Genomic DNA, 17,253 nt, shown 5'->3' with positions numbered 1-17,253 from the left:
AGGAAATGGTAAAGAAAAGAATGCAAAAAACCCTCAGTATTAGCCACCATACTGTGCTGTACGCATTAAATAATCACCATCTTCGAAAACAAGTCAACCGATTTTACCCCAGATTCAGAAATAACTGACTCCAAAAGTATTCAAGGGTGTATCTTTCTTGTTCTGTTTGTGTTCTTTTGTTTGTAATGTGTTATAGGCATGTGGACTTCTTCTTTTTAGTGGCAACCATTTTTTTTTTCCAGTACTGGGGATGGAACCCAGGGGCATTCTACCTCCAAGCTACACTCCAGCCCTATTTTTATTCTTTATTTTTTAATTTAATTTAATTAATTCATTTTTCGTAGTATTGGGGATGAAACCCAGGAGCACTGTACCTCTGAGCGACACCCCTGCCCTATTTTTTATTCTTTATTTTGAAACAGGGTCTCGCTAGGTTGCAGAGTGCCTCACTAAGTAGCTGAGGCTGGCCTCAAACCCGGATCCTCCTGTCTCAGCCTCCTGAATGCTGGGGTTACAAGTGTGTATCACTACACCCAGCTTGCGCCACCATGCCTGGCTTGAGGCTTTTTTTTTTAAGACTACGTTTGTTTCCTAAATACCTACTATGTGTCAGGCACTGTTTTAAGACCTGGTCACAGAATCAAAAGATTATTGAGTGTTAGCAAAAAAAAAAAAAAAAGAAAGAAAAACACCAAATACCTTCTAGTTTAATTAGTTCAAATCTGGCTGTAGGTTAGAATTACCCAAGCAGCTTTGTAAAATGTGGTCCAGGCATACCTCCAGACCAAATGAATCAGAATTCCTGCCCATGGAGCATTCTTGAGAGGCTAATGTGCAGTCAGCCTTAATGCTAAGAAAAGCCAGTGTTACAGAAGTGGGCTAATTCAAATTGCAGAGCTAGAAATTTTTTAGTTTTCAAAAATACTTATATTGCACCACTAAAATTGTTCCAGGTGGTTGGAAATATTTTCATTCAATAGATACTTAAAAAAAAAAAAAGTACTAAGCTGGGTGTGGTGGCTCACATTTATAATGCCAGTACTTGGGAGGCTGAGACAGGAGGAGCTGGGTTTTTAGCCAGTCTTAGCTACTTAGTGAGGCCCTCCACAATTTTGTGAGACCTATTTTAAAATAAAAAATAAAATAAGGCTGGAGGTATAACTCATAGGCAGAATGCCCCTGGGTTCAATTCCCAGTAACACACACACACACACACACACACACACACACACACACAAATACTGACCTACAAGACAAAATTGGTTAAGGGAGGACGTTGGTAAAAGAAGTCCCAGACACCCTGAACACTGCTGTGATAGACAGTTACCTCCCAAAGCAAAGCAGGGCGTCCAGAATAGTCAACCATTTTCTTGTTATGTGACTGATCACAATGTGATCATTCACCGATCTGAACTTCTATGGACAAGGGTATCCCAACTAAGAGAAAACAGCAGATTTGAGACCATTCAAGTCTGAGTTAAAATCCAGCACTTTGAACCACTGGCAAATTGATTCACTGCCCTAAGCCCTGGCTCTGCATTTACACAAAAACCAACAGCTAACATCTCCTGTGCTGATAGTTACATCAAATCACGTAGGTAAATGCCTCTAGCAGTTGGATTAACTAATCCATAAATAAGAGGTCCCCTCCCTCCTTTCTTCCAACGAAGAAGACAGAAAAGAAATTAACAACTCAATAAACTGTGCCAACTATCAGATTTGACCCATGTTTTATAAAAGTAGACAAGGGCTTAGGTAGAGAGCATTTTTATATCTAATTCATATATGCTTGATCTCCTCTGGAAAATCCTCTTCTGGTCTAGCTGTCAGAACCTTGCATACTGGGCATTTTCTTCTGCTTCTTACTAGGAATGCTCAGCACCACTCCTCCTCCCGTCCTGAGTAACTGTGGGGATGTGTTCATGCTCTGATTTGCAAGCAAACCCTAATTCAGACACACACCATGCCTCCACTGCAGGGTGGTGACAGCAGGGGCATGGTTCCTTCCGTAAATACCAGTGCTGAAATGCCACACACGCTGACTGCTCAAGCTCCAAAGCAGATATCCCTGTGAAACAATTCACCTCTGTAGTCTTCTCTGTCTCATCAAGGACTTCCATGAAGAAGTTTTCTAAAGGAATACATTTTCTCAGAAAACCAACCCAGCTTATATTGGAGGCATGGTCAGGAGGAAAACTCAGACCTATCTTCTTTAATGAACACTTCAGCTCCTTGGACATTATTCAATACCTCCCCAAATAGTAATACCTTCTTGTTCCATTGGTGGCTAGGAAAACTGACTCCTTCAAGTTCAATTTCAACAATTATAGAAGCGCTACGCTGTGCTAGAAGCACAGTGCTCAGTACCAAGAGAACAAAATGAAGAAAACAAGGGTAGAGACATGTGTAGAATTTGAATAATGCTAGAGCACAGGCCACAGTGGAGATAAACAAGAGAATCCACCATGATTCCCATAAATTAGACATAATTGAATTGAACCCCTTTGAATTCCCTGTTGTGGTTGTATTATACAGTATTTTCTGCTATGCTTCCAGCAATACTCCCCAATGTAAATATATAGCCTACAAAATGTTTTTTCATGGAAATTTGTGTGTCATAGGTTTTTCTGAAGAGAGAATTACATGTTGTAAAAACAAACACAAATGTCCTACTGAAGACATTTCTTAAAATATGTGTGACATAATCAAATTCCACAGTATGCCAGGTATTGTACAAAAGAAGTAAATGCATAAATAAATAAAGGTGAGAGTTCACATGAGGAAAAATTGAGCACATACCAAGTTAAGCAAAATTAATAAGCATCTTTATAAAATTCAAGATTTTTAGTACTTTTAATATACAAATATGTATTGTAAACTTCCTCAGAAAAAGAACTGATAGAGAACACTTCTCAAACATTTTTTTCCTGTCTCAAGCATCTTTCAAACCTCAGATTCTATGGAACTTCATCTTGGGAAAGACTGATCTGAAATGTCACCATGATATACTGCCTGTTTAAAGTTCTGACAAATAACCATCCTAACTTTTTAGCATACAAGAAGAGCTGGTCACCTGGCAATTATACTAGAGAAATCTCTCAACTGAGGTCAGCCATCTACAGCTTTTATAAATCTTTGGTGATCCTCATTAGAAGTAAAACATAGTTCTTCCCATGCTAATTGTGGCTGGTTAAATACCCACTAAAATCAATTTGAATATAATCGCATATATCTTGAATACAGATTGTGCAGCATAATTCTTGGGGCCAGTTTCTCCTTTCTGTCCAGTGTCTATGTGCAAAATAATTTAAAATTGAACTCTATATTGGACAAACCACTGGCCAATTCAATCAAAACAATTAACCCAATAAATAAATAGAGGATGTTACCAAATAGTAAATCTACAAGAGTTAAAGCCATTGACCATCTCCAACTAGGAAGAAGCAGAAGCAAACACAAAGTTTCGAATCCCCTTTGTCTTGGCTATTTGGAATCATTAGGGTGAAATTCTTTCCTAATAAAAATATCCCTTTAGAAAAAAAAAGGTGATTATACTTACAAAGCTTTAATATCTAAAACAAAATTTCTCACCCAAACAAACCAAAAACCTTCTCCTAAGTCTTCAATCCCTGATTTGTTCCAATGGGGCATCCTGCTGTTGAGTTCTTAATGAAACCTTGCCTTTGGAAGGTGTGCAAACACACCACAGTCGCTACGGGAAGATAAACATGTCGGCTCATTCTAGAAAGGCAAACCAAAGGCAGCTACAAAATGTGGGTGGTTGTCAGGATTTGACAATGGAATGGTTTTGGTTTCTAGGTCCCTGAATAGAATCCCCGCCCATCCAGACAGATCCCAAACAGCCGCTACATACTGCAATGGGCCTCATCGCTCCAGTCGTCACAATCGTTGTAGCCATTACACTGGAGCTTCCTGGGGACACAGATTCCACTGGTACACAGAAAGCTCTCGCCCCCTCCGCAGAACACTAGGCAAAAAAGAGAGAGGACAAAAAACAAGGGGGGGGGGGAGACAATGTCATTTTTTTTTCTGTAGGAGAGATAAATAAATTATAGAAACCCTTCCCTTGCTACTTAACATTTTTGTCCAAATTCCCTCAGATTCATTGTTACCAGTTATTCCTTGGTACTACAGAACATCAATTATGAGATTACCTGGAAATTAATATATAAAGAGTGTTTGCCTGAGAAAATTTTAGCTGTGATCTTATTTGGGGAGCCCTCTGTGCTCAAAGCATCAGAGAGTGGCCCACTAATTGCACAGTTTATATGGGGAAAATACTCATGGGAATAATGTTTCTTAGTACTTGAAAGTAATGTCAAAGTGAAGTACTATTAATTGAATAAACATAAAAAAATCTTTTTCTTCTAAAATGCTACTTTATGTGGCATAGAGAAAGTTGCAGTAAAAACAGAGCCAGTCAGTTGATGTGTACTGAAACACAAGCATAGAGACCCCGTGCCCTTGCGTTTGAAATATATTTACCTGCTTTAATACAAATGCCAGTTAAAATGTCAGAGTCTGTTTTGGCATAAGGGATGTAAAATGACATTAGCTAATAATATGTTCGCTCTTTTTTTCTCTGCAGTTGCACTTACATGTTGATATTTTTTACTTTTAGTATTATGGTATTTCTCTCCCCTCACTCCCAATTCAAAAATTACTTTAAAATTGTAGCACATAATAAATGTAAGATTAAAAGCTATGGACTTTTTTTTTTTTTTTTTTTTTTTTTTTTTGCGGGTCTGGGGATAGAACCCAGGAGCATTTGATCTTTGAGCTACACCCCAGCCCTATTTTTTACTCTTTATTTTGAAATAGGGTCTCAATAAGTTACGGTGGGCCTCACTAAGTAGCTGAGGCTGTCTGCGAACCATGATCCTCCTGTCTCAGCCTCCCATAGGCTGGGATTACAAGCGTGTGCCACCACGCCTGGCTGGAACACTTTTTTTTTAAAGGAAGATCATTCATAAGTAGATTAATCACTTCAACAAAGTGAATATTAAAATAAACTTGAATTTTTGGCAAAGTGCTTCAAACGCCTTTGGACATTTGACTCAGCTGCCATTTTTCTTGAACTTCACACAAAGAAAATTATTATTAATACGCATAAGTTGTGTTCTCAAGGATATTCCCACCACCATCATTGCTTATAATGCATAAACTATGAAATAACAACTATGCCAACTAAAGGGGCTCATTAAGTCAATTTGGTACACACTTATTGAGGGACACCATTACAGTCTCAGAAAAAGTATATTGTAAAAAAGACACAATGTCCTAGAACAAAGTTAAAAATATTTTCAATGGAAAAACACCAATTGTTTCTAAAAAATACATTTTGTCATAAGAAGAGGTATATAAAAGTTTACTATAATTATCTCTGGTAATAGAATTGAAGGTAGTTTTTATTCTCTTCACTATATTTTATTCTGTATTTTACAAATGTCCTTTTAATGACCATGTATTCCTTTTTTAATAAGAACAAAATTTTTTTCATGAGCTTCAGTTTTATAATAATAATAGATAAAATAAAGCTCCCTAAACCTCTCCCTCTTTTCCCTCTTCCCTTCCTTCCACCAGAGCTAGACTGTATATTGATTAGCTGAGGTCAGTTGCCTGGTCACTGACACACTGTCTGAACTGTATTGGTGACAGATGAACCTTGTGGACTAAATAATTGAAACCAGGAAGTATGGGAACATTTTAACTTGGAATCAGGACTACAAAAGAGTACAGTCTGAGAGTGGCAGGCAGGGAGGCCCATGTCTGTCTGTCCCATTTCCACCATGTTCCCAGGACTCTGCAACATGGCTAGGACTCAGGAAGTTCTACATTAATGTTTGTTTAGAAAGGCCACCTAAACCTGCAATGGAGCAATATATAGCCACAAAGCAAAACATAAAAAAAGAAAGTCATGAATTATTTTCCAATATTGTCAAAGAAATTAGCATTTCAATTTGCTGAACAGGAAGTCCTAGTTGATTTGGTAAATTCACAATCTCAATTGCGAAATTCTGACTTAGCATTATATCCCACAATTTCAGGATCAATACAGATGGACTTCAACTGCCAAAACAGTCAACATGTTTAACGTATACAGTGTTAGAGAATTCAGCACAGGACTGCACACTCCTAAAGTTAAAATATAGACTCCTAAAGAGTACGCAGGAAACTGGATATAAAATAAAAAGCCCAAACACCGAGATTTTACCAGCCAGTCTACATAATGTCCTCTCTCTAGGGTTAAGAGAAAATGTTAAAGGTGTGTTTATCTTATTGTGAGACGGTTTCTACGGTATATATACTAAAGAATGCAAAAATTCCATATGTTTGCATTTCAGCAGCTGCAGTGCCCAAGAATTATTGCCTCCCCACCTATGGCTCTGGTGATTCCCTTGAAAAGCAGCTGAAAGCCTAACATAAAATAGCTTCTGACCTCTAGATTTTATCTCTAAGACCCCAGCTATATGACTTCAGTAAAACCATTTCTTGGGTACAGTCACCTTAAATCTGGATCAGATTTAAAACACAGCACGGCATGCATTGTCTTGATTATTAATAGCACCTGCCCTGACCGATTCAGCAGTAAGTGACTCTTCCGTGTTGTTCCACACTTGAAGGCGGGCTGTCCTTAGTTTTAGACATCATAAGTTGTTTCTATAATCTTATTTTTTTTCTTTGAAGTTTCAGTTTCATTAATCTATAATACTTTTGCAAAATTAGAGTAACTTGTTTAATTCTCTTTCTGTTTGATTTCTTTCTGGTCTGTATTCAGAATTTCCAACTTATTTGTATACAACTTTCTCATCAACAAAGCACTACAAACACATCTTATTTGGAATTTCTGAATTCCTATCCAACTTCCTTGGCAGAATGGTAGCCTACAAATAAAGGAACTGGAGTATCAAGACAAAAAGAGTGATACCCAGTAAAAGGGGAACGCCAACCCAGAACCCCGAGGCCTAGGATTCTAGCCCCGCCTTCCACATGGGACCTGCTCTCTGTCCAGCATATGGCCTGGGTGTCATCATGTGACTCAAGGCTGGTTCAAGGGCACCAAGTTCAAGTAAAAGTTCAAATTTGTCTTTATTTTTTTCCCTCTAAACAAAAAACAAATGTCTGTCCATCAGGAGAATTGAATCCAGATGAAATGACATTTCCAATTGGCTTTAGCTTCTTTGGAAAATATCCTAAGAGGGCTCTTAACAAGATTCTGCAGAGACTTTTGGCCATAAATTTCACTGTTTTATAATAATCATCTTGCAATGGGCATTTGCATTAGCCCTAAAACAAAGGGAGATCCCCTGAGGAGGTCACGCTGTACCGTCTTGACACCATTCCCTACATCATCTATAATTCTAAGAGGAACATATTGGATTTAAAGTCAATGGCAGATGTTTCATTGAAAGATGCATTAATCAATTTACAAAATATTTACTGAGTGTCTACTATACACTAGGCACTGTTTTAGTCCCCGGAGATACAGCAGTGAAGACAACAAAGAAAAATTTACCAATTTAATTATACATATATTTTACTGATCATCACCTAGACTTCAGAATGCCATGGATTTTGAAGAGTATATGCCCAAAAGGATGGTCAGCTCTTTTTAGTATTCCTGTCTCTGATAACAGACTGATCAAGTAATAATCCAGAGTCCAAATTACCTTGAGATATTCGACAATTGCCTCCAGCTCCCTTGGTTCTGTGTATTATAACAGCATTTATATTGGCAAGTGTCCTTATTATTTCTGGTTATTAAGTTTTAGTCTTTTTCAGAATTTACTGCTGACTTTATGATGTCCTTGTTTTTCCCCGTCCTTGGGCCCATGCTGAAAGCCTGATACTCAGCTTCAACTCTACCTCTGAAGAACAAGACCAACTGGCACAATGTACCCCACCTGAGCCTGTAGTGAGAAGTGGCCTCCCAGCACTGCATTCCACACGCTGCTTGAAATCCAGTTACTATAAACCACTAATGCGCCTGCCTTTTGCATGATAATTTGACTAGAGGACAAACAATGAGTGCCATCTTTCAGCAGCTGATACAAAGATTCTTCTTGGGGAGAGCTCTGTATCTTTGGGCATGAAAGATGGTAAAAGGTTTTGGATAAAAGTAAGAGTTGAAAAAAAGAGAAACAAAATCCAAAGGTATACTCAAACCACCAAATTTGGTCTCTACCCTGCCTCCTAAGGAGGGTAAGTCGTATTGACTGAAAGGCCTTTCATTGTATTGAACATTATTAAGATGTTATGAGTTGGTATGCCCAGGGATCAGAAGGCTTGAGCATGCAAGGATTCCCTAAGAGGAGAGAGAGGAGCTAGTTTTGCTGATTGCAGATGAAGAGATGATTCTGAAAGGTTGGTTGTCTCTGTTGGGGGCCCAGTATAGAGAAGACCCTTTGAAAACCAGAAATATTTAATAGCTATTTTAAGTTCTAATTTAGGAATCGGAGGTGTTCTTTCTTCCTCTCTCTCTGCCATGTGGAAGCAGCAAGTCTTGGAGTATTCTCTATTTTTTTTTCTTACTTAGACAATTTGGCATTCCTCTAGAGGCTTGGGAAACACAACCAATTACAGAATATTCCTTGCTTTGTGAAATTTGTTTTCTAGGGAGACAAACAATAACAACAAACATATCAAATAAGGACATTATTATATATTATGCCAGAAGGTAATATGTGCTATGATGAAAAGGAAAGTATACTGAGGGTATAAACGGGGTGGAATATGGCAGATTTCATTGGTAATTGATGCTGGGGCAGGCCTCACTCAGAGCTAACATTTGAGCACTAATTTTAAAGAGGCGAGAGAGCTAGTTATACTTCAGAAATGCTCCCAGCAGAAGAAAGCGCCAGAGCTAAGTTCTCCAGATCAGAGCACACCTGGCCAGGTGTTGGGATGGTCACAGAGACCCACGTGGCTAAAGTAAGAGCGAGGGAGGCAGGAAAGGGATGGAAAAAGATGAGGCAGAGTAAGAGCTAGAGCCCAACCTCGCAAGCCTGTGCAGGCCTTCAGTAGGACTTTGTAACCTTAAGGAAAAAGAAGAGTCATTACAAAAGTTTGGAGAGAGAGAGAGAGAGAGAGAGAGAGAGAGAGAGAGGGAGGGAGGGAGGGAGGGAGGGAGGGAGGGAGGGAGAGAGAGAGAGAGAGAGAGAGAGAGAGAGAGAGAATTCTCATTCTCTCTCTGTCTTTTGGTGATACTAGAGATTGAACCTAGGGGCATCCTACCTCTGGGCTACACTCCAAATCCTGTTTCATTTTACATTGTAACAGGGTCTCACTAAGTTGCAGAGGGCCTCACTAAGTAGTTGAGGCTGGCTGATAACCTGTGATCTTCCTTTCTCTGCCTCCCACATATTGGAACTACAAGTATGCACTAACATGCCCCAGTTATGATTTAAGTTTTTAAAAGCTGGGTTTGCCTACTGTGTGGAGAATAGATTATAAAGGGACAAAGAAATAATAGAAAAGAGTTAGGAAGCAATATACAGAATCCAGGAAGAGATGACAGTGGCTTGGAGGAAGTACTTGGATGTGCTGAGTACTGTTTTATATTGGGTGCATTCTGTAAGTAGTGTCGGGGGGGGTTTCTGGTCCATTCAATGAAAGCTGTGAGAGAAAAGACATGAGTCAATGTGGACTTCAAGTTTCTTTCCAGCTGGAAGACTGGAACTGACATCTACTTATAGGAGAAGGATACTGAAGGAGCAAGAATGTGGAAAAATAATGAGGAATTACATTTTGGACAAGTTGAGCCTGATATACAAAAAGGTACCCAGGCAAGTAGATGCTATATTGGGCAGACAAATGGATACACAAGTTTAAAATCACAGATAAAGGGCAGTAAGACAAACATGAATGTGAATCACTGGCATATAGATTTAAAACCAGTGTGCCTGGATGAGGTTACCAAGGGAATGGTTAGTGGAGACAGAGTAAGAATTAGTGAGACAGTGAAGATAAGATGAATGAGGACTGGGTATTAAGTCCAATGTTTAGAGCTGTAGAGGAAAGGAGATGCCACCAAAGAGACTAAGAAGTGGCTAGTATTGTGGGTGGAAAATCAGCAGGTTAGTGTGGCATCCTGAAAGCCAAGAAAGACAAATGTATCAAAGAGGCGGTAATTACCATCTACGCCAAAAGCTTTTGACAGGTCAAATAATGAAACTGAGGCATGACAACCAGATGTAGCATGTAGCAATGCAGAAGTCAGTAAACTGGTAAGGGCAGTTTCAATTGATTGACGGGGGCAGAAGGCTAACTGGGTGTCTCAGAGAGAAGAAGCAGAAAGCAAGTACACAAGAAGAAGAATAACTCTTTTGCTGCAGAAGAGAACAAAGAAATGGTTTTAGTAGATTATAAGGGAAGAGATATTTTTAAATAAACATTTTTTAATGCTTTTGTGTGAGTACAACTTTGGAGGAAGCAAAGAGAGGCATCAAGTTCTGTTTATAGTTGGCTTTCCTCAAATAAATAGAGCTTGAAAATTGCAAAATGTCCTTTGTAAATGGTGTATTACTGACATCAGGAATATATTTACAATCTACAAATGAGATCAGTCTGTACCTCTCTGTTCTACTAAGATGTAGCTTCTCTAGAACTATGTATCTTTCAAACTGAGAAATTCTTCTTCTCTTCCAGGCACTGTTAAAAGAATACTGCTGATGCCCAAGACCATCAGAACCTCAGGCTGCTCAAAGACAAAATGAACCAAAACAAAATCCCCGGTTCCAGGCCGGGCGTGGTGGCGCACGATTGTAATCCCCGCACTTGGGAGGCAGAGACAAGAGAATGGTGCAAATTCGAAGCCAGCCACACTGGCTTAAGAGACCCTGTTTCCAAATTTAAAAAAAGTATAAAAATAGGTCTGGGAGTGTAGCCCGGAGGTAAAAGGGTTTCCAGGAACCCCTGTACCATCAAAACAAAAAATGACAAAACCACCCCCCCACCCTCGTTCCATGATAGCTTACAGAATTTACATTGGAATGTGATATTTGTTTGTTTGCTTTTTGTCCTTCTCTCTAGAACATAACCATCTGTCTAGAAGGTAACCTCCTTGAGGGAAGACAGTGCCTCAGGGCTAAGTCTAAAATAGGACTGACACATGTTCAGAGAAAATCAAATAAGTATTAAATGAATGAGTGAAGACTGACAACACAGGGTGCCTAAAGAACTGAGCTAAATGATCATTCCTATTTCTTGACCTTTCATATTCAAAGACAGTATCTTATAATTTTATTCTTTTAATTGCTAAGGGATGAGACTCTCACTGGAACCTGCTGACAAGTCTGACCTCTGAGTAGCATTTGTTCTTGGTAAATCAAAGATTATAAAAGACCCCTCTTCCTAAAGCAGTCTTGCCCATGGGTACATGACAACATGTCTTATATCCCATCCTGCACCTCTACCAGATTATCCATTTCTTGGGTTTTAATAGTGTATTTCAGGAGAACTTTAGGATATTAAGAAAAATGACTCTGGGGCCATGTCAAAAAATAACCAAATAGAATCAATACCCTTTTGCATTTCAGCCAGAAAATTCCAATGCCATCTTCACTGGCATGCAAACCTCCTTTGACTTTTGCTGCCAAAAACAAAGTTTAAACTCCTCCATCTCTAAGATTTTAAGCATTCAGGTAAAATCTTAGAGAGCTTACACTTTAATTCTCTTTTGGCTATGAATACTTAATTCTAAATTTAATCATAGATTTTTAAAATTTTCAGTAGAGTTAACTTTAATTTTACATAGACTTGAAAGACTGAAACATAGGATGAGTAATGCTTAGACAAAAGGGTGCTGGAAAGGTATGGAACCTTCCTACAAGGGGGAAAGTAGGAAGTGATACATAGAGGCACACATGAGCTCATAAGGGTCCTGCTTGAAGTTGTGGTAGACATGAATTTCAGTTTCTTATGTGAGGTGCAACAAATGCCTTATTAGCCAGATGCAGTGGCACATGCCTGTAATCCTAGTATTTAGGAGGATGAGACAAGAGGATCTCAAATTGGAGATAAGTCTCAGCAACTTAGTAAGACCCTCAGCAACTTAGAATGACCCTGCTTCAAAATCTAAAAATAAAATAAGAATTGGGGGAGTAGCTCAAAGATAGAACATTCCTGGACTGAATCCCCAAGAACCATAAAAGAGAAGAGAAGACAAAGACAGGGAGGAAAGGAAGGAATAAGGGAATAAGTAATGCTTTAACATGTCACTTCTAAATCAAATTAATTCACAATTTCCCATTCAAAAAGGTTATGAGAAATATTGTTTACTAAAACTTCCCAAATTATGAAAGTAGCTGCACCTATATTTGGGGCATAAATGTTGACTATCATTATTTCCTCTTGCTGGATTGTTCCTTTTACCAGTAAAAAATGAGCTGCTCTGTCTCTTCTAATAAGCTTGGGCTTGAAGTCTAACTTGTCTGATATCATAGTTGCTACTCCTGCTTACCTTTGAGTTTTGTTGGCATGAATTACCCTTCTCCAGCCCTTTACCTTAAGTTTGTTACTATCTTTACTTTTAAATAGTGTTTCTTGCAGGCAGCAGATAGATTCTGATTTTTAATTCATTTTGCCTCCTTATGTCTTTTTATTGGGGAGTTGAGGCCATTTATGTCAATGTGATTATTGAGAGATGGTTTTTAATTTCTAACATATTGAGAGTTTACTTCTGTTTGAGATAGTGTTTGTTCTTTTTTGCTTAGTGTTTGCTGGGTGGAAATTCTTGTTTCTCTGGTTCTGGCATGTATTGCTTATTTCTTCTTTGCAGTTAATCTCTTTGATTATTTTCTCTAGTACTGGTTTGGAAGAAATAAATTGCTTTAGCTTTTGTTTGTTGTAGAAGATTTTTATTTCCCCATCTAATTTGAGAGATAGTTTTGCTAGGTAGGAAATTTTTAGCTGCAAGTTGTTTTCTTTCAGAGTTTGGAATATAATACTCCAGGCTCTTCTGGCTTTCATGACTTGGTTTGGGAATTCTGGAGTGATTATAATTGGTTGCCTCTGAATGTCACTTGGTCTTTTGTTTTTGTTGCCTTTAAGATTCTCTCCTAGCCAGGCATGGTGGCACATGCTTGTAATCCCAGCATTCAGGAGTCTGAGACCGGAGGATTGCAGTTCACGGACAGCCTCAGCTACTTAGTGAGGCCCTCTGCAACTTAGTGAGACCCTGTTTCAAAATAAAGAATAAAAAACAGGCAGAAGGTATATATCTAAGGTCAAATGCCCCTGGGTTCCATCTCCAAAACCACAAAAAAAAAAAAAAAAAAAAAAATTCTCTCCTTGGCTTCACTCACTTCTACATTGGTCAGTCTGACTATTCTGTGGTGTGGTGAATCTTTTCTCTGATCTTGTCTAAAGGGGGTTCTATAAGTTTTCTGTACCTATGTTATCAACCTATGTTTGGAAAATTGTCTAATATTACTTCTTTGAAAAGATTGTTGATCCTTTTGGTTTTACCTTCTAATCCCTCTTCTATGCCAATTATTCATAGGTTAGCTCTTAAAATAGGCCCATATTTCTTCAATGTCCAATTCATGCTGTCAAATTGTTTTTTCTAAGTTATATACTATGCATTCATTTTTGCAGTGATCATCTTCTAGGAGAAAGATTCTATTTTCCATGTGGTCTAATTGATTGTTTATGGTTTGAATTGATGCCTTCACTTCAATGATTGCATCCTTTATTTCTTTCAGACTCTCTCTAAATTCTTTTCAGAAGTCCTGTATTATTTCTACAGTTACATTCCTGATTTGACTTACTTGAGATCTCTGCAATTCTGTGTTGTCAGATTCCATTATTATGGAGTTGTGGGAGCTCATTGCTTCCTTATTATTCCTCCTTCTCATGATTTCAGAAGTCTGTATCTGTTGCTTTGATAGATTTCTCTCAGTTTCTAGATGTCAGCTGGTATATCTAAGGGCAAATTGTATTGTATTCAACAATGAAGATTGAGTGAGGAGAGAAGTAAAGTCATATAGACTAAAGTCACAGGTAGGATCAAATAGAATGCGAGTATGAGTTTGGTAAGGTAGTATATAGTAGAGATAGTGAATATGTAGTAGTATTCTAGTAACCAATGTAGAGTTTTTAGTATAGTGATATGAAGCGGATTTAATACAAGACAAAAAAGAGAAAAGAAGGGAGAAAAGAGAAAAAGAAAGAAAAGGGATGAAGAGAAGAGAGTAGGTATGTACAAGGGAAGAAGCTTAAAAGAGGGGTTGGGAAGAGAGCAAACAAACAAGCCTACACACTCACACACAAAGCAACAAAAACAACAGCAAATTAATGCAACCCTACAAATATATGAATATTCAGCTGACTGGGCCTCTGCAGTCTCTGTGTGCAGACACTGTGTGCCACCAACACCTTTCCTGCTGCAAGCCTTTCTTTCCCAGTTTATGCAGATGGCCAGTATCAATGGGGATGGATCTAGTGTTAAATGTAGGTCACCCACCATACTTTCCACAGATGTGGAGTCTCAGTCTCTCCCTGCCTGCATAGGCAGTGGGTGCCTCTGGGACTAAACCCAGTGTAAGGGTCTCTGTTCTCCACAGCTCAGGCTGGTATGGTCTGATTTTTCCCCATTCATCACAATTGGGTGGTCTGTGGTGATCCTGGAGATCCTACTAGTTGGATCTAGTTTTAAGCACAGGTCTGAGCCTCTGCAGTGTCCAACAGCAGACTCTACCCCCACCTTCGCTGGGTTGAACCACAAAGTCTCAGACCCCTGGAGTTTATCGCAGCTGTGCGTGTTCCTGGGGGCACAGCACTGGGCATTCTCTCACAGGGACAGTGGCTTTACTTATGGTGTTGTTGAGCACTGGTCTGGATATCTGGAGGGTGTGGTATGCTCAGCCACTACTACTGGAATTTGTAGACAGTATTTGTGCAGGTGGAACTGATCGCTTACAATTTTGATGATCTGCAGCTACTTAAAGTTCTTGGTTATTTTCCTGTTTGTTTCTGGAGTCGGGTGCAATGAGGCAAGATGGCAATGCTGCGGCGCCCATGGCTGCAAGGCAGGTGAGTTTCTTTTTCTCTTTCTCTCTGATCAGTTTTCTAGCATTTTTCCCTGCTGTTTTTTACTTATAATTTTTTAAATAGTTATGGTGTTTTCTGGCTTTTGTAAGAACACTGTTTTTAAGGCAATGGAGATCGAGTGTCAGGAGGACTGGTATGTGTTGCTTCCCTCAGTCACCATCTTCCTGGAAGTTCCAAAATTCCCCAAATTAGATATCCTCATGGCTAGGTTCCTCGTTGATTCATCCACCTGCCCCCTGTGAAATGAAGCTACACTTTGATTCAATGGAAACTTTGCCATCTGGCCTTCAGTTTAAATATTTAAAAATAAAATCTTAGTATATTTTTTGCCTATCTCACAACATGAGGAAGATCTATTATTCTATAGAAAAATTAGTCATTGTCAAGTTATCTAAAAGTTATCAAGAGATAAATATATATTAAGGGCTTATTCTTCAAAAAAGAGTGGGCAGAAGATCTAAAAAGCTGACTTGGTTCCTGGAAGAACCAAGGAAGGGTCTGTAGCTTTCAATTCCTGAGAGGATTGCTGAAGGGCTCCTGGTCCCTAAGCTCTCGGCTAGATAGAACACTCCATTATGTCTGTGCCAAGCCAGGGTACAGGCCCATGATTCCCAGGTTCCAACTTTTGGGCTGACCCACATAGCCACTTCCCTCTGAGATCCTGCCTCTTTCCCAAGCAAGTGAGGAATGTGCCAAAACCAAATCCCCTTAGGGAATGTTTCCCACATCCCCCTGCTTCCACTTATCCCTCAAAATTTATTTCTCTCTATTTTTCCACCCTATCTGGGCGACCCCACATGTGTTCTGCTCAGCCCCTCCCTCTTCATGGCTGCTCCCCTTTCCTGCATGCAAAAGGAAAGATGAGAATACATATCATTTTTATTTGTTAAGATTAATCTGTTATGTTCAGATTTTTATCCTTACCAAGGAAGCATAGGTTCTATCAGTACCTTTAAATTTCCACATCTTTGTTTAAAAGTAGCTTATGGAAGGTGATCAGAGAATGGCTGCTAAGTAAATACACTTAAAGAACTCTTAACGTAGGTGTTCTGTCAAGAAAAGTGCCACAATGACTTCCTTTATGCTCCGTGGTGTTCACACAGATGCAAAGACAAGGGAAATCCAGTCCCTTCACTACAGAACAACTTTTTAACATCCCTCAGTGACTTTTATATGACATCTTTTAATTAGTGGGAAACCAACTCTGTCAAACAAATGTTCAGAGAAAAATCCAAAACAACTCTCCAAATTAAATGTCCTCATGCCTAATGACTCCTTGACTCATTTTTCCCCTTTGAAATGCAGCTATGCTTTATTTCAATGGAAATTTTGCCATCTGGCCTTCAGTTTAAATTCTTAAAATAAGAATTCAGTATATATGTGGTCTATCTGACAGCATGATGAAAGATCTATCATTCTATAAAAAATAGTCATTGTAAAGTTATCTAAAAGTTATCAGGAAACAAATCTGTAGCTAGTGGCATTCTGATAGAAAAGAAAATGTAAGTAGGATTTATTTATTTTATTTTATTTTATTTTTTGGTGATACTGGGGGTGGAACCCAGAGGCTTTCTACCTCCGGGCTATACTCCCAGAACTTTTTTATATTTTATTTGGAAATAGGGTCTCACTAAGTTGCTGAAAGCCTCACTAAGTAGCTGAGGCTGGGTTCGAACCCGTGTGATCCTCCTGTCTTAGCCTCCCAAGCACGGGGATTACAAGCGTGCGCCACCACGCCTGGCTCTATAAGTAGGACTTAGAAAGCAGTTCCATATCAACATTTTAAGTAAAATCACAGTGTAAAAATAGGGTTAGACCAAACCTTGTCTGTTGGTTTTAAATCTAATTAAAGTAGAAAGTAAAGAAAAAGCAGTATAAAAATCTGGAAGTCAAACTTTGTGCTCAAAGACTGCCAGAAATAGATGCCAAGCAGAATATAAAGTATAAAGAAATGTTTTTGTTTTTTAAAAAAAATCTTTATGAAATTCGACACTGAAGGAAAGAAAGGGGAAGGGAAAGGAGAGAAGAGGGAGGGAGGGTAGGATCAAGAAATCATCCAAATAGAGGTTATCTTAATAAAAGGATATTTCTATACTACCTCATGTTTTAGTCTAAACTCTTAAATAGGCTTCTGAAGCATTTTTTTAAAAAGTCATTGGAAATAAGATGCATACCATGAGT

The 17,253-nt window shown here is 38.7% G+C and overlaps 1 protein-coding gene across 1 annotated transcript in view; it reads right to left on the bottom strand.

The window, feature by feature from the left end:
- CORIN (corin, serine peptidase) overlaps nucleotides 1-17,253 on the bottom strand; it is a gene marked incomplete at both ends in the record, with an annotated part of 277,623 nt that overhangs the window by 93,099 nt on the left and 167,271 nt on the right. The window contains one exon of the mRNA XM_080697928.1: nucleotides 3,875-3,988. Within this exon, the coding sequence (XP_080554054.1) occupies nucleotides 3,875-3,988 (114 nt within the window). The remainder of the gene's footprint in view (nucleotides 1-3,874; nucleotides 3,989-17,253) is intronic.

Source organism: Muscardinus avellanarius, assembly GCF_963383645.1.
Source record: "Muscardinus avellanarius genome assembly, chromosome: 6".
In the NCBI taxonomy this organism is placed as follows: domain Eukaryota; kingdom Metazoa; phylum Chordata; class Mammalia; order Rodentia; family Gliridae; genus Muscardinus; species Muscardinus avellanarius.
This window is presented reverse-complemented; position numbering and strand designations above follow the sequence as displayed.